Source organism: Grus americana, chromosome 4, assembly GCF_028858705.1.
Source record: "Grus americana isolate bGruAme1 chromosome 4, bGruAme1.mat, whole genome shotgun sequence".
Lineage (NCBI taxonomy): Eukaryota > Metazoa > Chordata > Aves > Gruiformes > Gruidae > Grus > Grus americana.
The window spans coordinates 44,069,753-44,095,736 of record NC_072855.1 but is presented as its reverse complement, the minus strand read 5'-3'; the positions used below and the strand labels follow the sequence as shown (position 1 = coordinate 44,095,736).

General features: G+C 39.1%; 1 protein-coding gene across 1 annotated transcript; it reads left to right on the top strand.

Annotated features, from left to right (window-relative positions):
• The first annotated feature begins 1,206 nt into the window (after positions 1-1,206).
• On the top strand, positions 1,207-24,455 carry TMA16 (translation machinery associated 16 homolog). The gene is given in 8 exon segments (XM_054825518.1): positions 1,207-1,409; positions 2,469-2,581; positions 11,508-11,545; positions 12,346-12,430; positions 13,285-13,433; positions 20,128-20,170; positions 21,766-21,897; positions 21,899-24,455. Coding segments are annotated over 8 exon segments (633 nt in total). The 5' UTR covers positions 1,207-1,403; the 3' UTR covers positions 21,966-24,455.
• Positions 24,456-25,984: the final 1,529 nt, after the last annotated feature.

Sequence of the window (25,984 nt, the reverse complement as noted above, 5' to 3'; positions counted from 1 at the left end):
TTAAGCTGAACAATTCACTGATAATTCAAAAAATGAAAACATTTTAACATAATAGCAATGACCTTGGCCCACTGAGAGTCTTTGACAAGTACCATTGAGAGAAATTATGCATTAGGTCTACAGAAAGTTATATCTCAGTAAGAAACATCAGAATCTTGAGGCACTACTATATTGTAAAATGGACTTTTATTCTGCAGTTTGTATTCACTGATCTTCACAAGGAATGTGAAATAAAGAAGTAGTATGAAATTACTACTTAATATCTCAGTATTAAGCATTACTATGCAAAAATAATGGCACATGCAGGTGCCAGTGAATTTTTAATTATAATTTTGAAGCAGATCTTTCATACCATAGCTAGAGGTTTGGTAGGCCACCACAGTAAAAGAAAACATCCCGTCTTAATACTAACCTTCAGTTTGGTAAATAATTTTTATTGTTGTTTTGCAGGTGTGAGGCGGGTACCTACAGCAGTGGGGCTGGAACAAGCGCAGCCTCTCCTGGGCGCCAGGACCTCCTCACGGGGGGCAGCTGGGGAGGGCGCCCGCCCCTGCCTGCAGTTCTACCTTCCATAACATCTTCGTCTTGTTCTTCTGCAGTATCCCAGAGAGGTAAGGCTTACGGGGAGGCCTAAAGTCTGTCAGCCTACGTGACGGAGTTGGCAAGAACGGGGAAGTTTTGGGGGCACAAAGTCCTTTCTAAAGCCTGGCGAGAAGTCACTCAGTCCAGACCAAAGGAGTACTGACCTCCTGCGCTTCTCATTTAATATTATAGGAATGAATTAAAACATTTGACAGAAAAGAGTCACTGGCACCTGAGAGGCAAGATGTAGTAAGGCCTAAAGATGGTGTCTCTATGGAGGCTGTGATGCTCGGAGCTGAACAGTCACAAAGGATTTTCTGTCAGCCCATCGTCTGGGTGGTGACTTCTTACCGCAAGCCTGCTTATAGACGGCAAAGGAGCAGCTCTACAGCCCGGGCCAACCCGCACCTTTGTGCCCGTGGTCTGTTTGGTTTTTGGGGAAAAAACTCGGCACGCTCGGAACAAGTAACGTTGGGGCTCTCGGTCAGCAAAGCTGGTGGCAACTGGCACCGCCGGCCGCGGAACGCCCGCCGCGCTGCGCGCGCCGCCCGCCCGGACCGCTCTGGCTGGTGCACCGCGGCGGCGGAAGGAGGGTGGCTCGCCATGGTGCGTGTGGCGCGACGCGGTGATGGGGATGAGGAGGCGGGCGGTCGGGGTGCGGCTGTGTCAGCCCCCGCTTCTGGGGGCGGCGGGGGGCTCCTCACGGGGCGCTCACGGCCCTTCTCTTCCCGTCGGGAACGGCCCCGCCCGCGTTCCTGAGGAGGCTTTGGGAGTCTGCGGCGGGTCCCCTGAAACGCGGCAGGCGGCCGTGTGGGCCGTTAATGGCGGTAAACCGACCTCGCATTTAAAAGGTGCCCCCTTCCCGGCGCTCGGCGGTCGCGAGGGAAGGGGGAGTCCCCGGTGACCCTGGCCGTCGCATGGGCGCGGTTCCTCCCGCAGAGGTTTGCGTCGGCTGAGGCCTTCCCGGCCGGGAAGCCGGCGGGCGGGGGCAGCGGGGTCGGTTTTGTGCCGGTACCCGCCGGCGCCTCTGGACTGACGAGGAAGCGAGGAGCGGGGTTACCGTGTGAAACTAGTGCAGGGTGCCTCGCAGGATTTTCTGTTAGGGGTTCAGGATAACTTGTCTTTGACTTTATCTTTTTTTTTGCCATCCTAAGCACAGATAGTATGATGTATTAAAGTTTGCGTTTATTGATTGCTGTTTCCTGCATCACATTTGCACATTTAACCTCCTTGCTCTCAGGTGTTTCTTTTGCACACAGTTAAACATTTTAAAGATTTAAATTGTATATTGTTTTATAAACCCTTCCAGTTTTGTTCAAGCACTTTTTAACCAAAAAGTAATATAACTTAAACTAGTGTTACAGTATTTTTTAAATTTGTGAGTTATATTCCCTCTGTGCTGCATGAAGGGCTAGAGAAGGAAAGCCTCTGGCTGCTCCCTGGTGTGAGGCATTCTCAAGGGCTGCGGGGAGGGACAAGAAATTCCTTTTTGTTAGGTTGTACAAATTATATACGGCTTTTGTCAGAAACCCAGATGCAGCAATCAGATAGAAGCTTGAATGGGGACATTTACTGCAAAGGTACAGAGAGGTAATCTTAATTTCTTAGCTGCAGGGTTCTACAAAGTAGATATTTTGAGAGTAGCCACTACGTAAGATTTCTTACATAATTTTCTGTGCTCTGGTAGTTTTGTTACAACATATACCATGTTCAAGTAATTTTGTTTGTTACTGAGGAGGGTAAGATCTAATGTGTAACTGATAAGCTGCTGCTGTAAGTTAAGGGCTTTCTGAGATACTGATTCTTTACCGTGGTGTGTGCTCCTATCTGACCTTTAGTGTTTTACTTAACTTTAGTAGCGTATACTACTTTTGATTTCTTTTCAGCCAAAGTTACGAAAAACCCAAGGAGGGAAGCAAGAGAAAAAAGTTATCCATCCTTACAGCAGGAAAGCTGCACAGCTTGCAAGGGAAGCACATAAACAGGAAAAGAAAGAAAAGTAAGTTGACTGCAAAATCTGTGTACAGACCAAAGGATAGTATCACAGTAGATATTTTTTTTTTTGAGGGAGGATGGTGGTGGAAGGGGACTGTTAAGCTGGTATAACCTTAAGATAAAAGAAAGACTTACATAAATTAGTACTGCTGGGCCATGTGAACTGACAGGTTTACAATCATGAAATCAGCTTATACAAAGTGTATAGTTCTGCTTCTTGGTTTTTGGTATTGTCCTTACAAGTTAGGTTTCTTCTTATCGCAGCATTTTGCTTTCTATAGCCCGAATAGCGTGACGCTGGTGATTTCACATGAAGCTTAGTCATCTAGTTTGACTTTACTCCAAGATCTAATAAGAATCCTGCTTAGGGTCTAGCTTCTTGTGCTGAAGTGCTGACTTCATACGAAAGGAAACCCAGAAACCTTCCTGCAGAAGAGAGACTTCTGAATAAAACTGAATAGTTAACCCCTCTTTGGTGATTTCCTGCTGTTCCATGGCAAGTTTGGTTTTCTGCTTTTAGGTTTTACTTCCCCCTTCCACAGATGGAAAAGATAGCTGAAGAAGACTGGCCTTTAGTTTCCATTCTCTCTCAGCTTTCTAGTTGATATGCTGTGATTGTTTGTTTAGAAAGTTAATAAAGCAAACTTGAAGCATTTTCTGTCAAAGTATACTAGTATATGGATGGACTGTATGAGCTGAGCCCAAATATTCACTTGCCTGAAGGTGTTAAATTGGGAACTCCTGGTACAGTTGAAATGCTCCTCACAGACTGTGCACTTTTATAATTGGGGATGGATGTACAACCTTATCCACAGCAAAGTTGTAAGGTTGCTCTAACTGGAAAGGGGCCCTTTACGAGCATAGCTGTGTCATGTAGTCTTGAGCAGAGCTGCTGCAAGAATTCACGAGTGTGTTGAGGATCAGGCAGTTTCCTAATGTGCGAGAAGTTTTCCCTGCTGCTTCATGTTTTGTCTGTGCTCTCTGACTGCTGATTGTAAGTAAGTTTTTATTGTAGATTATTTTCCTAGTGCTAAATTGACTACTTCATCCCTCAACTCTCTTATCTTGCCTCATAACTGCCACTCAGAGTAGTTAATCACAAAAGATAACTGAATCATACTTGAGTCTTTGTGCTTACATCTGTGACTTTGCCATAACGAAATCCATGCACAAGAAAACTTACTGCATGGAGTGATGTACTGATTATTCATTATGATATGGCACACTCAATAAAATCTTTTAGTGATTGTCTCTGTGAGTAGAATTATGCTGATACAGACACCTGTGCTGGCATTTCTTGTTAGAGTGCTACTTTTGGTTCCTCTTGCAACAGCAAGACGTTAAAGCAAAGAACTCCCACTGGAATAGTATTCTCCCATTTAACTTGCTCTTTAATTGCTTCTTTTCACGGAGATGGTTTTAAGGTATATGTTAGAGATTGTGCCGGGCAATCTATTTTGTTGCAGGTAATAAAGTACCAAATGCATCATTCATTTCTGTGCTTAATGCATTAATATTGCAGTAATCAGGTCATCCTTTCCTTGAAAAGGAATGAAAAGATGCTGGCTTTGTACTGACTAGGCTTTGTTACTGAGGCAGCTAGATTTGGCAAGTCATAGTAAGTAAGTAATGTTGCTTAATTCTAACACAGGTGCTTTTTCTGCTGAAGAGCTGAGAAGTTTACTGCTTTAAGGGTGTTCAGAGCAGTGTCAGGGTGTCTTGGGCTACCGGAGCCACCTTTGCAGTGGTGGACTCTTAGCTCACATTAACATTGCCAGGTGGTCCACAAAGCAAAATATGGAATCAAAATTATTTTTGGAGCCAAAGGGCACTTGGTGGTTTTAAGCACACGAGGTTCAGTAAACTGGAAATATTACTGACTCTTTAACTGATTCTCTAAACAGATATACTCGTAGGAAGCAATTGTAACACACCTTGTACTTTCTTGTACGATGATCTAGATGATCTTAACCCTTAAGTTTGGTTAAAAAAAAAAAGTTCTAGGTCCCCCAATGACAGACAAAAAATTAAATTATTTAATTTATTGGATTTTTCCTTTCTTTCAGCAGTTGTCACCAGATAGATTTGGTGACAAATCTACTGAGACTTGCTTGTCTGAGAGTTGGTTCTCGTGCCTAGTCTTTATTATGTAGATTTCTGTCTGTGCTTGCCAGAGTAGATACGTAGATTTATTATGTAGATTTCTGTCTGTGCTTGTCTCATAGCTCTGCACATGACAATACCAGTCTTTTATCTGCACTAGCCCCCACGGTTCTAGTTTTACAAAAGATGCTCCAGTTAATACATTGTGGAATGCACCTCTCAGTACAACCACGTTAATTTTTGATATTTTTTTAACTGCACCAATAATTGCAATACTAAAAAAATTGATTTGTTGGATTGAACAGCAGTGTTGGAGAACCAAGTTCCACAAGTATGAATTGAGGGTATATGTTTAGGGAGTTTATGTCCTATGCCTTGCAAGTAACACCTAATCTTGACTAGCAGTACATGTAGAACAATTGCTACAGCGTTTTCCTTTTATCTCCTAGCACCCGTTGCCACTGGCTGTTAAAGACAGCTAAATGCTCCTTGCCCTTCATTTGGGCGCCAGTAGTTTCCCCTGGGCACAATGACAGGTTAATCCTCTATGAAAGTTTTTTTTATTTCAGATTTAAGTTTAGTTCAAGTGCTAACACATGTCAGTCTACCGTGTTACTTCAGCCTTTCTTTATAAAGTTACTTGCTTTTTAAAATGGAATTTTACTTAAAAGAAACAAACTTATTTATAAATGAGTTTTTTACCTGCTTAAGAGACAGTGGTCTTTATAGAAGTACGGTTAGCCTTCCTGTTCCTTTCCTCTGAAAATGTAGCAAAAGGAGCTAGTCATGGCAGCAGAATCCTTCTGAGTGAAACAAGCAGACCATCTTTTGGTATGTGTCACAGTTTACCTGAGGAAAAAGTGCCATTTTATGAAAAATGATTAAATAATAATAAAAGCTAAGCTTCAAGCAACCCAATGAAAGAGCAAATGGTTTATCCTGAATTCTTGTGGGCATCAGTGAAGCCTAATGCCTTCACAGAGCAAAAGTGCTTCACAGAGATAAACTCAGTTTAAGATTAGAGGATGTAGATTGCTATCCATTTTTTTAGGCTCTGTTTCTTGATTTCTGCCTTTTCTTTTCCAAGTTTCCTTACTATTTCAAGTGTGAGGCCTCTAGGCCATTTTGCATAGGTAAACTGTTCCACCAAAAGTGGTGTGTCAGTCTGGACCATCCGAATCGTATTGTGATAGCAAAATAATCTATCTGTAAATAAGTTTTCTATATCTTGCAGTTCTGGATGCTAAACAATTAACTAGTGTTGTTCACAGATTTGCACTTTGTAGATCTCTCTTGTTGTGGTGTTCTAAAAATAATTTGCATTAAAAAGATCTTCCAGTTGTCTATGTTCTATTTTCTCTACTGTCTTGGATTTCTTCCTTCTTCAGAAGTCTTGCTAAGGGTTTCTGTTTCTTTTGGATCTCTGTTATCTTAGTGATCAACTTGTTAAAATCTTTTTTTTTTAAATGTTGGGAGTTAAGCATATGTTCAAAAACAGTCAATTTAACCGCTAACCAGTCTTTTTAGTGTAATTACTTAGCTTTCTGTTTCTTTAATATAATGGTGGGGTTTAGGTTCATTTTGCAGAGTTCTGAAAAAGACAAGATAAATTTCTGATGCTGTGGTCAAAGGAAAGCTTTCCACTCCTACACTCAGGAAAAAGCAGCAGCCCACACCAGTTTTGTTCTTCCTCATTCCTTTTGCAGGTCTATTGAATGTTTTCTGTTACTGGCAGCTGATAATACTAAATAAATGCTCTGGCATTGTTGCTTCCAAATTTGTGACTTAACTGCAATAAGTTTACTTAATAATGTTACTGGAAGGTGAGAATGTCTTTTGTAGAAATATCAGTAAATGTTTGTTTTGCTTTTGTGCGGTTTCTTTCTTTTGGTTTTGTTTTCCTTTGGTACTTGGCTGGAGAGAGGATTTAGGACTAGAGACAGTTGAGGCTTCTGTTTTCTTCTAAAAAAGTTAAACTTTTCTATATGATGAAGAGAAAAAACTACTGTGAACATTCCTGTTTATGTTAAACAGGAAAGGAAATCACATTTAGTTGAGGTGCATATTCAAGTATCTTTTGCCCAAAGAAGATAATAAAAAAGGGAAGACATTACCCACAAGGAATTTCATTGCTTAATGCAGCACTGGGAAAAAGGAGAGAGAAATTCTGCTCTAAGTTGCAGAAGTCTCTTACAGCCTCCATTGTCCAGATACTCTTCAGTACAAGCATTTACAATGTAATATGACAGTAATAATAAGCTTATTGCCCAGAAACTGTGGCTGCACTACAAAAGACCAATTTTGACCGTAATAAGAGGAGACAGAACAGTTGATTTTAGAAAATTGACTACGATCTTAGGTCATCTTGTTCACTTGAATCGCACCTTTTTCTTGCCTGCATCCCTCTTCTCAGTTCTCCTCAAGCTCTGATGAGCAGCAACAAATTCCAGTGTATTGCTACCAATTTTTTCTCTCTTAATCTGCATGTGGGTCCTTATTCCTATAGGCAACTTGTTTGCTCTGTTAAATCATTACAAAGATGTTTTTTTGAGACAGTAATAGCTTGTTCACTGGCGCCAGTAGAACAGTAGTTTTCCTACACTTTAGGAAACCAGACCATAATGGGATATTCCTGGAACTTTTCTTAGTAGTGATGTACCAACATCAATCATGTTTTGTTTGCACCTGATGAAATCTCTGATTTTGGTAGCTAAAGCTGATCTAGCACTGTGGGGGGTTTCTTCTGTCTTTTTCCCCTCCCGATTCAAAATATACCCTTTCTATTGTGCATATATTGTAATTTTTTAGGAGTTTGTGCATTTTCATTACAAATATAGCAGTCTAATACTGTCATGCTCTGAGATATGAGAGCTAACGAGTTTATTTCTTGATCTGGCATGAAGCAACCCCTTAGGAGTAAGCAGTAGCTTTAAAATGTCTCCTTGTGGAGCTCTTTGTTTCTCCTTAGCTTTTCTGTTGTCTAACCTCTTTATCTCCCTTGGGCCACTGTGCTTCTACTTGCGTTATTTGCAGCAGTGATGCTTTGAGATGTGCTCTTGCAGATTCTTTGTGGAACAGAAAAAGTGGTAGCTCTTAAAATTATATGTTTTGCTTACAGAAATAAAAAGAAAATGAAAAAAAGCTAAATTTTTGATTCTTACAGAGGGATTTTCATATGGAAGCATCCTAAAATGCTTAACCAAGCCATGCCACTAATCGGTGTGTAAACTAACAAAACCTGACATATGTAGGGAGAAATAGGGAAGGTATTTAGCAACCTGAAACAAGAAACAAGGAAATATGTCCTGTCAGATTTATTTTCTTAATGAAAGAGCCTGTCTTAGTTCTTAGAGCCATAGGTGGCATCTGTATGTGTGGGTGTTATGGGAGAAAATACTGAACAGGTAAACTCATTTGGCAAATATTTATTAACACTAATATTGTTAGTATTTAGAGTAGAACAGTTTAATACAATATCTGAGCTAAAGAGGTGCTGATGGAGCATGAAGGCTTTAACCTTTTAAGTACTTCGTAATCATCAAGAAAACCACTAATCATCCATATCAATAATCAGTGCCTAAGCAGATGATTTTGGGGAGGTGGGTGGAGGACAAAATCATTAAGAAGCGACAGCCTGCCACAGCATTGTATCCTTGTCCTCATCCTCTCTTTCCCTTGAGCCAGAGATGTTACTCATTGTGTGGAAGGGGTTGAGAGGAACTTTCTTTGACTTAACTTATTTGATTAGCCTCCTTGCTAATACTATTGCCTTCTAGCAGTCATTGAGGTAAGGTTTTTATGAAAAGTACAATAAGGCAGCATCCGATCCTATCATTCATTATTTCTCATACTGAAATAAGTTGTGTACACCTAGAGACTGAAGGTTTTTCTTCCAGAAGATGATCTTGGTTATATACTTCATTGCCTTGATAAATGAAGGATCTAGTGACCCTTGCAGGTGCAAATGGTAATTTGTAGTGTTTTAAAGCATAAATACATGACATGATTTATGATTCTAATTGGGCAGCTTTTCTAGATGGCATCGTAGTTTTCTCCATGGCAACGCTTTGCAGACATGCTCGGCTGGCTGTGTTGCCATGCAGGGTTCAGAGCAGGGACTGCTGTTGTGGAGTTCCACTGTGTGGAATATGTGTCCTTTTCTTGGTTGCTATTACTGTTCAGAACTCACTGCTGTAAGCTCCCTGTAGGCCACCTACCACAGTTTTTATTGAAGGCATCTTCTACAGCTGAGTTTTTAAAGCTTGACTTCTAATTTAACTCCTTTTTCCTTTCTTTTTTTATATAGTGTCATCCAGGTCTGTCCTTTAACCCACAGGAATGAGAGTAATTTTTGTTTTGACACTAAAATCTTTTAATTAATCAACCAGCTTAGGTTTTTTTGGCAGGTATGATAAAACTCAAACCCCATGCTTGACCCCCATAGACTTTTGCATTAAAAATGCTTATCCCAGATGCTGAGGATCTATAGAAGTAAAAAGACTTTTCTTGAATGCGCTAGTGGAATTCTTAGCAGCACACACATGCTGTGCATTTGCTTTTATGTGGCTTCTAAATGGTCTTCAGAGGATGAACTACTTCTTGAAAAAGCTAATCTTTATTTTAATAATGTAGGTTTGTGGGCAAGTGACACAAGTATGTTTGTCTCTGGAAAATAGGGCTTGCTCTTTTGCTCCAGATTTTTGTGACAGGTCACAGACTTCTGTGCTCTGAGTTACTTCACTAACTCAAAAGTGCTCATTAAATTCTATAGGGTACAAGGAATTTAATGAAGGAACACATTAGCTTTGAACTGTGTTGAATTTTGGCATTGTTTGTTCTTTGTCAATGGTATCTTTTATGATTTTCTTTATCCTTTATCAATTTTCTTAATAAGTAATAAGAAAATAAGTTGATTTTATCAGAGGTCCACTGAACATGCATGGCTAAGGTATTTTTTCCAGTGACAAATTTTATACTTATTCTAACAGTCTATTGTTTTCCTTTCTGGAAATAAAGTGACATTCAGCAACATTCATTGCTGCAGACTGAACCTGAGACTTTCAGGACAAAAATGCATGAGGCACTGTATTACCTGTTAGAAAACTTGTGTTCTCTGAGAACTGCTCAAAAGGATGGGAATTAATCCCAAACTGAATTGTGTACTCACATCCCATAGAGTACAGGCGGCTTCAAGTATCCTGCCAGAGATTGAGGTGGAGTTGAAAATACTTTGCGATGGTGCGTTGGGTCTGCGTGGCAAGGTTTTGGTAGCGGCGGGGCTACAGGGGTGGCTTCTGTGAGAAGCTGCTAGAAGCTCCCCCTGTGTCTGACAGAGCCAATGCCAGCCGGCTCCAAGATGGACCCGCCGCTGGCCAAGGCCAAGCCAATCAGCGCCTCTGTGATAACATATTTAAGAAGGGGAAAAACCAGTTAGGGAGAGCTTTTGCAGCCGGAGAGAGGAGTGAGAAGATGTAAGAAACTCTGCAGACACCAAGGTCAGTGCAGAAGGAGGGGCAGGAGGTGCTCCAGGTGCCGGAGCAGAGATCCCCCTGCAGCCTGTGGTGAAGGCCATGGTGAAGCAGGCTGTCCCCCTGCAGCCCATGGAGGAAGGATGAGGGGGTGTAGCGATTCCACCTGCAGCCCGTGGAGGACCCCACACTGGAGCAGGTGGAGGCACCTGAAGGAGGCTGCAGCCCGTGGGAAGCCCACACTGGAGCAAGTTCCAGGCCGGACCGGTGGACCCGTGCAGAGGGGAGCCCACGCCAGGGCAGGTTTGCTGGCAGGACTTGTGACCCCGTGGGGGACCCCACACTGGAGCAGTTTGCTCCTGAAGGTCTGCACCCCATGAGAGGGACTCCATGCTGGAGCAGGGGAACGATGAGAGGAGTCCTCCCCCTGAGGATGAAGAAGCGGCAGAAACACCGTGAGATGAACTGACCGTAACCCCCACTCCCCGTCCCCCTGTGCCGCTGAGGGGGGGAAGGTTGAAGCCGGGAGTGAAGTTGAGCCCGGGAAGATGGGAGGGGTGGGGGGAGGTGTTTTAAGAGTTGATTTTATTTCTCATTCCTCCACTCTGTTTTGCCTAGTAATAAATCAGATCAATTCCCTCTCTAAGTTCAGTCTGTTTTGCCCGTGACGATAATTAGTGAGTGATCTCTCCCTGTCCTTATCTCAACCCGCAAGCGTTTCGTTATGCCTTTTCTCCCCTGTTCAGTGAATGAGGGGAGTGAGAGAGCGGCTCTGGTGGGCACCTGGCCCCCAGCCAGGGTCAACCCACCACAGATGGATTTTTTTTTTTTATAAAATTCTTAATATTGGTTTCTTAACCAATTAACTTTTACTGTTCACTAAGCACAAACTTTAATTATTACAATTTATTAGATACTAGAATGGTAGTTTTCACATTGTATGCTTGATTCGCAAGGATGCAGTGTGGTGAAATCTTTTGTTCTTGATCTGCAAACTCATTAAACGTACCAGCAGAATATTAGAAATGCTTAATGAAATTCTTACAGTGCAGGTCTTCCATGAAATTCCTTTTGCTGTGCTCTAAGAAAAGTGGTGTGTCCTAATTTCCTCTAGAAACTGTTTAACTTAATAGGTAAACTGGACAAATTTCAGATAGCAGTTTTACCAAAAAGGAAATTTTTTAGGTGAAGCAGAGTAACTTTTACATCATTCTGAATTTGGCAAATATTTCTATTTGAAATTTTACCTTGACTTTCATTGTGACTGCCCCCAAAAAAATCTTTTTGGAGGAAAAAAATGAAAATAATTATTTGTATGGTATTCATTCCTAGCTAACATATCTATTTTTTCTTTGCTAGGTTGAAGACTGATAAAGCTTTGCGTTTGAGCATCATTGGTGAGCAGAAACTCTATTACTGAATACAGTATTCAACTTTTTTGCATAGATTTTTTTTTTACCAATGTTACAGATACCCCAATTAGAGTTTACTTCAATATAATCTGATTCTGTAATCTTAAAATAGACTTTGTTAAAAAGCTGAAATATCTGACATGTTCACTCAGTATATACACGATTGAAGTTGAGGCTGAGCATAGCCTAGTCTTTAGTAGGTGTACATGACAACAAGGCAGTAATAGACCAAACATCTATTTTGTACATCTGTACATGTCTTTATTGTACTTGTCTCCGTGCTTTTTTTAATTGCTTGTAAAAGAGGGTGACGTATGTACGTTAACAGACACAATTGTGCTAGCAACTAAATTCAAAATGGAGACACAACCTGAAATATTTTTTCTCTTTCATATGATTGACACTGCACCTTCTCAATTTAATGTGTTTAAAAATTGTGATGATCAGAACTCTTGCTCAGCCATTGTGTTGTTTTTTTTCCCCTTGGGGCCTTCCTTAGTTTCCGTCTTAAGCGATTGATACAGTGATATTTTAAACACTAATTTCCAGTAAAGCAAAGTGTAACACCTTTTTTCCATAAGGCAGATATAAAATACATCTGAAATGATGTGAGAATGTTGTTGTTACAGCTACCTTCATACCTGGTACGCGCAATATCAGTAAGTCTACGGTGCCATTCAAAATCTTGAAAAATGGGGGGTTATTTCAGAAACTTTGAAGAACTTTAATCTGTGTTGGTTCTACAGTGATGATATAATCATTAATGTTAAGTTTATTTTTTGTAGGAGAAAAATTGCAATGGTTTCAAAGTCACCTTGACCCCAATAAAATTGAATACACAAAGAAGGAAGCTGGCGAACTAATTGAAAAGTAAGACCGGTGTTAAAAATAGGATTAAAAAGCTTGATTTGTCTTTTAAAATAATGTTCTTGAAAAAGATCTGTAAAGTGATGATGACTCAGAGGAGGACTTTTAATGTATTACTGTTAATAATATCAAGTAGTTGATTTTTGTTGCAACTCAGGTTAATTATATATTGAAACGTGTGTATTCACACTAGAATTACTGAAATAAGACATATATTGTTGAGGTTTTTTTATTGTTTAAGTATATCTGCTTTTGTAGTGTATGGAGGACTTTAAATGACTTGGACAGTAGTAATTGCATGCATTTTCTAATTGGGTTACTCAGTGACACTTAAACGCTTCCTTTCAGAAGCTCTGACATATTTCCTACACTGTTCATGAAATCTGTAAACTGCTAAGCAACACTAGTGATACTGCAAAGGCAATAAAAGCTTACTTTTTGGATTTGGGTTGGATGTTTGCAAGATGATGTAGAACACGTGCCAAAGAAGAGCTTTAAAAATATTGAAGTGGTGAAATTCAGTAATTAAAATTGAGGAATACTTAGATTTAATACTGGTCTTCCAGAGCAGATGAATTATATTAATGTGGGAGTTTTGTTTTATGCAAACATAGTTTTAAAAAACCCAACAAATAAAACCACTAATCCTTCTAGAAGCTGCAGGTGATTCAAATGAAGTTCTAAATGGAGCTTCCACTTTGAAGATTAAAGTAATAGTTCAAATCTAAGAAACATCTCTGACTAAATTAGAAAATAAATAGAATTACTAAAATTACTTTTTAGATTATCAAAGTAATTCTGTTTTGCAAAAGTTTTTCATGACTGCATCTAGCATAAATGCATTTTATTTCTTTCAGTTATATGTGTCGCTTCAATGCGGAATTGGAGCAGATTGAATTACAAAACAGTATTAAAGGTAGACAAGGAAGACAGCATGGTTCACGGGAAACTGTCATCAAGCAGACCATAGAACGTGAAAGACAACTCTATGAAGGCTATGGAATAGGTATGTAAAAACATTAGAAATAATCACACCATCTCCTCCTGCTCACAAGGCTACAATCTAAGTGAAATTTCTAGACGTTTATTTTTCTCTTTAAAGGAATTAACTAACAGCTAGATATTTATGCCTTGCTAAGGATTTGGGATGAGGGGCAGGGTGAAGAAAAGGAGAAAAAAGATGGTGGAGATCTGACTCATATTTCTGCTTTAGTACTTTCCCTTTGTGCATCTTTGCTAGTACTTCCTCTTTAGTGCAGGCATATGTAACATATTTTTGAGACTAAAGTGAGATTTAATGGACCTGTCTCAAATACAAATTCTGTTCAGCAGCTTGCTTGGACCTTCATTATATACAAAGTATTTTTTTATCTTAAAAGTGCATTTTAGCGGGTGTGCATGTTTTAACATGTATCAGCACAAAGACTTTATTTGCTCATGTGGGGAATAACCAGCATCACTTTCTCTACAAATTACTTTTTTTTAGGTGGGCTTCATTATCTGGACTTGTGCCAATGAATACACAGCTTCTCTAACATTCTTACAATAATATACAAACTTACTGTTAGGGACAAACCTGTGGCCTGGCTTGCCCCTTTCCACTGAGGTGGACCAGTGGCATGAGGAACTTCAGCAAGTTTCATATCATGAGAGAGTGGGCTTTAGGGTTCATGAACTTAAAAAGAACCAAAGCCTCTGAACTCATGAGCCTAAAACATCTCTGTAAAGAGACCTTTCATTCCACTACAGTTGAGATGTGTTTCGTGTGGGAGAATGATTGCAGCAGAAATTGAAGTACTGATGTATTTCCAAAATTTGAATATTTTTGGAGTTTTCCTATTAAAATTTGGTATTCCAGGAAGAAATCCTGGGGTATTATGACACATAGACTCTACAGGCTTTATTCTACAGGCATAACTGATAACCCACAAGTAGAAAACCACATTTTTCCTCCTCTTCTCAGGCAGAGGAGTTATGCTCCTTTCTTTGACTTACTGGAGATGGTGGTGGAGGGAGTGTAAGTGCTGTGTGTGTGTGAAGGCCCTAACACTTAACCTCTTAATAATCAAACCCCCACAAAAACTCCAAAGATTTAAAATTAAAAATCTTGTAGATAAGAGCTTGGTTGAAAGCACTTTGAGTTTTTAAACATTCACCTTGTCTATTATCACAAGTTTGAGTAAAATCATAACGCTGGATATTCTGGTTGACTTTCTTATTACCATTTATCGTCCTTTGCGGTAGCCATCCATGCCATCAGATTGTCTAATGAAATCTGCTGAGGAGCAGTCATGTGTGAAAACCGCAACATAAGCATTAGAGCTGAAAATTTCCTCTTAAGGTGCATAGTCTTCTTTAAGAAGAAACACTTACACTCTTTTTGAAAGTATTTTCTGGTTTTGGAGGTAGTACACAGATGCAAGCTACATTGAAAAAAATTTGATAGCTGGAACTAGGCTGAAGGGAAGCAGCAGTAATCTGGTGAAATAAGGGAGAAAGACAAAGGGATAATGAAAGTACCAAAAGCAAAGACTTGTTCTGAGGAGAGTCAAGTTCAAAATAGTAGTGACACATATATTTTGCTTTAACAAATAAGCATATTGGAGTTGCATGATGAACTTGGCTTTAATGCTAAAGTATTTATTACTCAGGCGCAATCAGTCATTCTAACAGTGTATGTATGTCATGGAAGAAATGAAAAATCTACATTGTTCTGTGGGTAGGATACAAAGCACAGCAAGGTTTGGGTTATGCATCATATTCCCTTTCCCTGATTTATATTGTACTAATAAAGAAAATGAATGGCTTTAAAATTTTGCCTATATCATTGAGTACTTTCACAACCTGCAGTGACAGAGGAATTGAGGAATATCTGTATGACTTCACGCGTAATCTTTGATTTCTTAGAAGGAAGGGAAAGAAGTCGTAGGAAAATAGATACTATGAATGTCATCAAATAGCTTAGTTGTAGAAAATCTATCTCCTTTTTGGTTTTGCTTTTAAATTTTAGTTCTTCCTTTTTCCTTATTGCTTTGTGGAGAGCTGACAGAAAAAAAGTGGTAGGACTGGATAGAAAGATGTCAATGCACAAGCACAACATAAAAATAAAGACGAATCCAGAAATATTGTAAGCAAAATTTGAGGTTATTATAGTATTAGTAAGTAAAGCATTCAGAGAGCATGGTGCAACTTCACATATTAAATACACTCTCAAATCATTCATTATTTGTTATCACAGCTGCTTCAGGTTTTGCTCTCTGTCTAGTACAGTATTCATTCAGGGAAAATAGTTGCTGCTAAATACTGTAATTAGAGATTGGGGATAAATGGAAATCAGCTGGAGACTGTGCTTTTATGCTCTAGCTCATTATTATCCCTGGAAGCTGTAGTGAGTGGAGCTTTTATAACTGACTTAGTATTTGTTGGGTTTTTTTCCCCCTATTCTTGAACTCTGTTTGTATACATGTTCATTTGCTATAAAGAAACTACATTATATAAATTGTTTACATTTAGAAGGGTCTCCTAAAACTTGATGCTATGTATATATCAGATATATGTAAATGAAAAATTAATTCTTCTTTACTGGCTGTTTACAAAAGTGGTAAATATCCAAAAGCATAGTAAATTCTAGTCTTTTTGTAAAAAACAGTACCTACACAAGGAACATTCAGTCTGTCTGTGAGGTGGTTGAGTTTTGTTGGCAGCTTCTTGTCACTTCCTTACTCCTTAAATATATCTACACTAATTTTACTGCAGTTTTCTTCCTGATGTCATTTTTGTGTGTGTGTTTTTAATCTGGTTTTATATGTCTACAGCAAAGCTATTGAAAGGGAATCCTTTATAGGATATGCCCTTGGAACTCAGGGTTAGCATGCTTTCAGTTGAAAAGCATCATAATTATTTCATCTGAACATCATACATTTTTGATTATTTGCTTCTAATTACCTTGCATGTTCTCTCAGAAGCACAATGTTAATCTTGGGGAAGAATGGTCCTTAAAGCTAAACACACCATTTTTATTAGTTAATTCTTGAAACTTCAGGTTATATGGAAATTGATTTAATTCAGATGAAAAATGTATCATTTACATGTATCTGGTAGTATAACTACTATACTGTTTGTTAGCTGCTGTTTTCTGTAACGATCATTATTATGTAAATGAATGGTTCTTTGTCTAAAGAGCATTACAGTTTCTAACATCCTTTTCCTTTTTTAACTTCAGGCTGCAATATCATCTTTTGACCTGACTTAGGTGTTTCTCTGTACGACAGTTCTAATGGATTTGATATATATGCAGCCTATATTCTGTGTAGAGCACTGACAAAGCAGTGACATTTCAGTCCTTGTGCGATGTAGGTAAATCTCTTGTGCGAATCTTTGCTTTCGGAGAGAGAAGTGTTACTGCTGTGAAGAAGGATAATGTTTTTATTAACAGCATACTTCTGGAAGGAAATAAAACATCTCAGCAGACTGTCACAGAGCGCTTAGTTAAAAAATAGTTCTGTGAGAGACAGCTGTAGAAGGGCACTCTGACACCAGAACTGGCTCCTCTGTCCCTTTTTTCTCTAGTTATGCTTTAGAAGCCCTCCAGTTCAAGCCTGTGCACAGAGGCAGGATCAGTTAGACCTACAGCTGACAAAAGCTTTTTACCTCTGATGCTGTGGTGGGTTGACCCTGGCTGGGGGCCAGGTGCCCACCAGAGCCCCTCTATCACTCCCCCTGCTTCACTAGACAGGGGAGAAAAGGTATAACGAAATGCTTGTGGGTCCAAATAAGGACAGGGAGAGATCACTCACTAATTATTGTCACGGGCAAAACAGACTGAACTTGGAGAAAACTTCATCTAATTTATTACTAGGCAAAACAGAGTCGAGGAATGAGAAATAAAACCAAATCTTAAAACACCTCCGCCCACCCCTCCCATCTTCCCGGGCTCAACTTCACTCCTGGTTTCAACCTCCTCCCCCCTCAGCAGCACAGGGGGACGGGGAATGGGGGTTACGGTCAGTTCATCACACATTGTTTCTGCTGCTTCTTCATCCTCAGGGGGAGGACTCCTCTCATCGTTCCCCTGCTCCATCATGGGGTCCCTCTCACAGGAAACAGTCCTCGACAAACTTGTCCAACGTGAGTCTCTCCCATGGGGAGCAGACTGCTCCAGCGTGGGTCCCCCACAGGGTCACAAGTCCTGCCAGCAAACCTGCTCTGGTGTGGGCTCCTCTCTCCACGAGTCCACAGGTCCTGCCAGGAGCTTGCTCCAGCATGGGCTTCCCATGGGGCCACAGCCTCCTTCAGGTGCCTCCACCTGTTCCAGTGTGGGGTCCTCCACGGGCTGCAGGTGGAATCTCTACACCCCCTCATCCTTCCTCCATGGGCTGCAGGGGGACAGCCTGCTTCACCATGGCCTTCACCACAGGCTGCAGGGGGATCTCTGCTCCAGCGCCTGGAGCTCCTCCTCCCCCTCCTTCTGCACTGACCTTGGTGTCTGCAGGGTTTCTTACATCTTCTCACTCCTCTCTCCGGCTGCAAAAGCTCTCCCTAAGTTGTTTTTTCCCTTCTTAAATATGTTATCACAGAGGCGCTGATTGGCTTGGCCTTGGCCAGCGGCGGGTCCGTCTTGGAGCCGGCTGGCATTGGCTCTATCAGACACAGGGGGAGCTTCTAGCAGCTTCTCACAGAAGCCGCCCCTGTAGCCCTCCCTCCTGGTACCAAAACCTTGCCACACAAACCCAATACAGATGCCTGTAGGAACTTTGAAGTAATTTGGTCCAGCGCTTCTCCATCCGAACAGTTGGAAAGCTGCTGACTTTACCATATTTTGCACAAGTTCTGTCTTACAAATTAAGCTCTGTCAGTTTGTCTTTCCTTGTTATGAAATGGTGTTAAGCACCAACATCTTCATGGCAGAGTTTGAGAGCTAACATGCTGCTTGTTCTTCCTCAGAAGAAAGATAAAATACAACTATCTGGAAGGGTCAGAAACATGAAAAATTTGCTTACTTAAACATTTCACTGCTGTTTCATTATAACACAGAGGTTGCTGAATACTTCATCTTAGAAATGCCAGACAATATCTGCTCCCCAAAATACTGTCTTCATTTCTTTTCCATTAGCTCCTGTGCCATATTTCTCCATCTTCCATTTTTTCCATCTTTAGTTCAGAAAAACACGCTCCTGTGACTTAACATTTTTAAAGCAAATGAATAAGTTCACAAGTAGCAGCAAAAACCATGACACCGGTGCATGCTAAGGAGATACTTCTGAGTAAGACAAGTGTTATTAATCTGAAAAGACGGCACCACTGCTGCTTTCCACCATCATTTAAAAAATCAGTTACTGTGCAGTGAATCAAGGCAAAGCAGCTTAGGCATCCTAGGTAAAATTCTGCATGAGTTTATAAGCTACACATCTAGTAGGAACGTGTTGGCTACTCCAGGGGGTGGTGGGGAAGGTCTGTCCCATAGGTCTCTGTACAAGATGTTTGCCTTCTTTTTTACTACCAAAGGTAATAAAGTCATGAGTATATGTCACTTATTTCTGTTAGTGTGAAGACTGAAAACTTTCAGTCATTAAAACTATTGATGTTTGCTTCTGTTCAGTCGAGAGGAACATCAACTCATGAGAGGAGATAGGTGCCAGCAGTCTATATAAATATTATGTTGCGTTTACTGCAGTATTTAACAGGCATTTCAGCAACCATGGAATGCTAGTTTCCCAGTATTGTGTAGTTTATAGAACAGGTATTTAACAATGGAAAATATAGTTGCATTGGAGTGAAACTAATTGTTATCAAATTGACATTTTTTTGCTCAGACTGTCTCATTGCAGGTGGAAGTAGTATTATATTCCCAAATCCAAGAATGTGTTCTATTTAAACACCTGACATGTTACTGTACTCTTCACAGTGTTTATATTTTTAAAACACACACACATATATGTTCTTGTACTACATGGTAAATCTTATAAAGTATATTAAACATTTGTTACATTTTCTTACTTGACTTATCAGTTACTTTCCTAATTCTACTGCTGATCTGCCTTGCTTGCAGTGGTGACTTAAGTGCTTTGAAATTTTTTTCCAAAACCATTTCAAAACACTTCTGGACCACTCAGTACTCATTAGAGTGAGGCTTGTATAATTAGGGCAGCTTTGAAAGTAACTTTCTTATTTTACCTTTTCTCTGTTGTGCATATTTATAGTAAGTTCTGCAGAGCTCACTCACATGGTTGAGTGAATGTCTGTTAAAAACTAGCATAACAAGACCTCGGTCTTGGTTGAGAATGTTAATTATGCTTTTAAAACAAATAATAAATTAATTATTTTCCTAGTTTCTTTGCTGGACATTTTTTAAAGGGAAACTGTAAGTGCTTAAAATTTGGTATTTCTCAGATGTGTCAGTTTAGAGAAAATCAAGCATCTTCCTTTTATTATTTGTCAAGATTGGATTTTCAGTAGCTGGTACACTTGAATTCTGGAACACTTCATAGGTAGAAGTTCCATTTCCTTTCTTTAGGAGTGAGAGGTCTTCCTGTTAATATATTGCTCTAGAAACTTTCTAAATGAATCCTCATTATCATTTTCTTGCTCTTTTAATCTCTGAAATAGTATGTTCAGCCCTTTAGCTCACATTTCTTTCTTTGAAATGAGACTCACTTGAATAATGTAACACATCTAATAGAACTTATTTTCATTCCCATTAGAAATCCCAGACATTATGAACAGAAAGCATCTTAAATTTTTCAGGTAAGTTCTTTTTATCATCACTACTAATCTGTTTATGCAAAATAGTGCTTCTGAATTTGACATGTTGTATGTCTCTCTTTCTTAAAAAAGAATTTATGCAAAACTGTCAAAAGAATTTGTCATTTAAAAAGCAGACTAGGTATGGTGTTGCTGTTTCGGCATTTCTTAGCTGTTACAAACTAAATGCTGGTGACAGTTAATCATTAAAAAGGTTAGAAAGCTTGGACAGTTAGAATTTCATTTCTGTATCTAAAGTATCTTTTTTCAGTATTCTTAGATAATGTTTTCTCTTCACCTAAAATTCTCACCTCAGCTGTTGACTGATTTACACAAAAAGAATTAGCATTTACTGTTAGTGTTGCAGGATCAAGACATAGATTTATTGATAAATGGAATTACACTGTTTTCTTACCTGAACTGAGATTTCATACGGTAATGGTAGTCATATAACATAGTGACCTAAGTTATTTATAGTCAGAGCTTATCATTAAGTAACCAAAACAGCACTAAGTTCTTAGTCATGTTTCTGAGATCCAACTCCAGGTGTGTATATACTGGTTGAAATTCTTAAACGAATTGATGACTTGCATCCAGTTAAAGAGATCAGGGAGCAGTGAAACTTGCTGCTAGCTCATCTGGGCCAGCAAGCCAATATGCCTTGGTAACGGATTGAATGAACACTCTTGCTGACAGCTCTATCAAATGAGATACTGTACAGGAAAAGAAAAAAAAAAAAGACGAATGCTTATGTTGCAAGGAATGATGTACCACTAGCTCCTAGGGGGGGTATGTAGCCAGAAGCCATACTTACAGGAGGTTGGAATAAAGCCTCTTAAAGAGGAGACAGGCCTCTGGCTGCTGTGTTTATAAATACACAATTGACTTCTTGGGCTGGGACATCTGATGGAAGTGTTCTTGTTTTAGTACCTTGGTAAAGCATAGAACATGTATATCTTGTAACTGGCAAATACTGTCTTTGCCCTTGAGAAAAATTGTCCATGAAGTGCACTTACTATAATCAAGAAAGCATTCTATTGATTGAGTATGGATTTGACTTGTGATATTTAAATGAACCCTTTCTCCTTCATGCAGCCTTTTGAAATAATATACTTCTATGTATTAATGTTTACTGACATTTTGTGTCTCCTTGAAGTCAGTCATACAAGTCATAATGAAGGACGTTATGTTAATGTGGTATTAGGTCTGCAAATTGAGCATCCAGATGAAGAAACTCTGCCAAACTGCTTTCCCATTGCTGACAAGACTGGGAGTTTAGTGTGTCAAACCTAAAAGCAGGTGGCCTAAAGTAACTGAGAATACAAATAGTCTGTGGGAATAAAGTGAATCATATATTTTTTTGTTCAGAATGTCAAATCTGAAAGTATTTAATTCTTCACAAATTACAGTTGCCGTAGTGTGCAAGATCAGGTGAAAATATTGGTGCTTATTTATGCTGCGGTGGGACTGACAGTGTAATTTAGAAAAGCAGCCTCACTTGAGTTAGCATCTGAGAAAAGGTGAATTAGCCCTCCCATTCCTTCTCACTATTTCTATCGGTAACTGTTTTTTATTCTTTTTTTTTTTCATTCTTTAAGAGAATGGGATGGTGATCTGAGGAAACTGCCAAACATCAAAATGAAAAAGCTCTCAGCTACGGATGCTGCTTGCAGTCACCCGGAGTTGGCAGATGTGGAAGCTAAAGAGGAATTGAATAAAGCAGAAGAGGTGGCCTAATGCGCATCAGCTGATTGAAGAGCTGAAACAGCTGAAGGGAACTGTGAGAAACCTATTTTAACTATCACTGGAAACAAGAATAAATTCTAACTATATTTGCAAAGGCTTTGCTAGTTGCATTTTTTATGAGCTCTTTACCTATGGTAAAGAGTAAACTATATTATTTGGTAAAGCTGTATATTATTGGATAATTTTTTTTAACATAAATAAATACTTAAAATCTTAATTGTGTCCTTACTTCTCATACTGTACCTTTTCTTTAGGATGCAGGCTCCTGACTTGACAAAACAATTGTAGGTTATATCTCGAAATCCTGACTAGTTGAGTACCTCTTCCCTGGTCACAGAGCAGTCAGGATTCAGACACCTGGGGAATCCCTACCTTTTCCTGGGAATGGCAAGAATGTATGTCCTTTAGTGTATAAATAGCAGGTGCCCTGGTAAACAGTGGGCCCCGCTAGTGGCAACTTTTATCCATCTCTTGTGGTGGTGGCTGGGATGTTTCTAGGTGTATGCAGTTTTGTGGAGAGCAGTGATAGGCCTCATCTCGCAAAATCCTGTGCGCGGTGGCACAGAACATACCTTCGGTGTAAGAAATACTCTCCCACTTGGTGGGAATGTATATGCAGAAGATGAGATGCATGGAGCATCAGTTAATCATGAAGAACTCTTTGCTTGTACTTTCTCTTGTCTGAGAATCTGTGTCAGGAACATAGAGAGCTGTAAAGACTTCAATAAAATCTTGAGTATTTTTTGTCAAGAGAATTTGAGAGAATTACGTTGTCTTCACCAATCTGCATTGAAGAATTCAGATGAGAAGCCAATTAAAGTCCCTACAGCCTGTTTGTAAAGATATCTTTTGTCCATATTTTTTGACCCGTGTTGAGAAAGCTGTCCATTTCAAAAGTAAGTTGCTTAGGACTTCTAAATAGCAGGTTTGCTTTATGAAGCAACTCTTTAGACACCTTTAAATGTGTCTTTCAGGGAGGTTCTTAGCAGATTCTCACTTATAATACTGTAAAATTTAAAAAAAAAAAAAAGATGGAAAAAAAGGGCAAGGGCAAAGCCAGGGATGATTTCACAGCAGGCATTAAGTAGGACATCTCTTGCTAGCGCAGATTAGATTGGGCACAGAAGTCACAGTTGAGATGTACTGTCTGTACACATTGTAGCAGTCACAGTTCAGATGGCTGTTAGTTATGTGGAAATAATTATTCCTGGTGGGTATCTTTCTAGTACTTGATGCCCAATACAGTTCTGTGTGTTAAACAGCTAGGCTTTGTGATGGTAAATAGTTAACGTGTGTTTCCCAGATTTCTTTTACAGATATCCAGGTGTGTATTTTCTCAGCTGTGCAGTAAGTGGTACTGATGAGTGTTACTCTTTTAACATCTATATGAATTTTTTCTCTCTTTACAAAATAGGCTTGTGCTATCCTTTCATGTTTTAGGAAAACAATCTATTTAGGTAATATAGAAACAACCCTTGTCCTCCTTAAATTATCCTAAAGAAGAAACCTGAATAAATTTGGCAGATGTGAAGCATGTGTGAGTGATCTAATGCATTTTCAGGTGGACTGCAAGTCTTAAACCTGGCTGGAGGTCTTATCCTCTGACACCAGCCATCTCTAGGCTGTCACATCACTGCTTTATGTTTGTACTTTGGAAATAGGCGTGCTGAAGTTCAGGGCAGGCCTTTGATACTTTTTAAACTTTGTTAAATAAAGCTATGTTGTGGAATTCAGCTTGTTTTGATTTATAAAACTTGAAGTGTTAAAGTCTGGTAGAAGCTGAGCCAGGGTAATTGGTCTGAACTAAAGATGTGTGCATGTTATTCACTGATTGCTTTGACAGATTTTGCATTTCAGAAGATATCACCTTAAATTTTTGCTTGTATATAAGGTCGTACATGCTTTGAATTTGTAAGTAGAAACATTACAGAAAGTCACTTTCCCATCACATTGGGTGAAATACAGAAGGAAAATGAGCAGCAAGGTAACTAAAAGTGAATGACATGAACTAGAATGACGGTATATTAGGCTGACTTCCTAGTGAATGCTTTAAAAAAGATTATTATGCAAAGTTATGAAGAACAGAATGTTCTATATTCCTTGAAACAATTCAGTAATAAGGTATTATAAAAAAAGTAATTATTAGTTGTGTGGTTGATGTGATAGTCAAATATTTGAAGTGATTTCTTTCTTAACATTTGTTATTCACACTTCAAGAACACGTTTACAGTTTGGACTTTGTTGAGTTTGTGGATTTTCTTTCTTGAAGTCCATGTATTCACTGCTTGTTTAGCTGGCTTCTAAACTGTCTTGTTGACCTACTGCATAAGCAATGACAAAAAGAACAGTTTCTGTGTGTGAACTTTTTACATTGAATTATCAGAAAAAATCGTATATAGCCGTCAATTATATATATTTGAATTGAAAAGTAATCTAGGCTTAAGTTGATGATGTGCAAGACCAATTTACCAGATGAGTTTTGTTGCAGAATACTAATGTGGCAAAGGGAAAGAACAAAGAAAACTCCAAAGCTATGTATGTATTTATTTTTTCCTTTCTGTGCTCAGAGTTTTTGTGCTGAGAGGTCTGGGGTGGGAGGGGGGGGCAGGCTGTCTAGAGAGAGTCTTTTGCCTCACATGTGTTACTGAGACAAGATAGTGGAATCTCTTCTATCCATTTCATAATCCAATCATGCCTGTGCTTTAAAGCCAGCTATGAGGTTTTTGTGTGTGGATGGGTTTCTTCCCTATGGTGGAAAAAAAGGATGAATGCTCTTACGAGTTCTGATTTGTTATTCGGTTTCTTTAAAATTAAAATCTAGAAAGCAGCTGCTGTTAACAGCAGGAATGGGAGATATTTATGTGATGTTCTGTGTTCTTACAAACTCGCTGTAGGGAATACCTTGACATTCTGTTCCTTTGTAACTAAGGATTAGAGACTCTAATGTTAAATCCTCTATTCTAATTCTCTGTAATTGGCAGGGGTTTTTTTTTTGGTTAAAGATTAATTTTATGTAAGATTTCTTTCATTCTTAACTTGTCAGATATTGCTTCACAATGTCCCTGTGTATTTTATTTTTTAACTGCAAGGTTGTAATAGTTAAAACTCAGTTTCCTTAATTATTAGGGCTGCTATTAAACATACAATATTTCAGATTAAAAAGTAACATTCTAACATGGAAAAATCACTTTTATATAAGAACTTTGGGGTTTTTTTAAACGTACTTTCTAATTTGTTATGCTGTACTTTGCAGTGTACTTACTAAGGTAACTTTTACTCCAGCCAGCCTTGGAGAGCTAAGACTTCTCTAAGGAAGTGGCCAAATTACATTCAAGCTTTCAGTAGCAGCTGAGTTGTTAGTTGTGCTTTGATTCTGGAACTTACTCTCTTCATGGTCTCAGCTAGAAAGAGCCAGCTGACTTTAATTCCAGTAGCAGTATGATTTTTTTCATGTAAACAAAGCAAATGTTGATTTAAAAACAACAAACAACAAAAAACAAAGACGACCTCAACAAAATCAGAAAACACAATCCCTGTCAAGGTTGGCTGTATGCAGTAGATTAATTAATTTACAGTGTTGGAAACAAATGTGACTGATTTAATGGAACTGTTCACCGTGGCTTTCCAATCGACTACACAAAGTTTGTTCTAAAGGGATGAGACTTCCAACATTTGTGATGGGGAGAAACAAACATACAGTGAAGCACTTAGCTTCACTATTGTATTTTTCCTTTTTTCCTCTACCAAAGTATGTGTCAATCCTTATGGAACTCCAGTATGTGCAGTGGGATCAAACAAGTCAAAAAGGCAACATACATGAACCATTTTCTGAGCCATTCCTAAGTCGTTCAAGGAATGTACTTAGTATGTGTGATTTTTGTGTGTGTGTCTTTATTTACTCATCTCTGTAATGACACTGCCATGTGTGAGGACAGAGTCTGGGATTCAAAAATGCATATGTTTGGAGTCCAACTTTTAAAAAAACTTTTTTGTTAGACACTTGGCAGACAGGAAAGAGTAGTAAAAAAGGACATTATTGTTTTTTCTCAGCAGAAAATGTTCTCCGCTTAA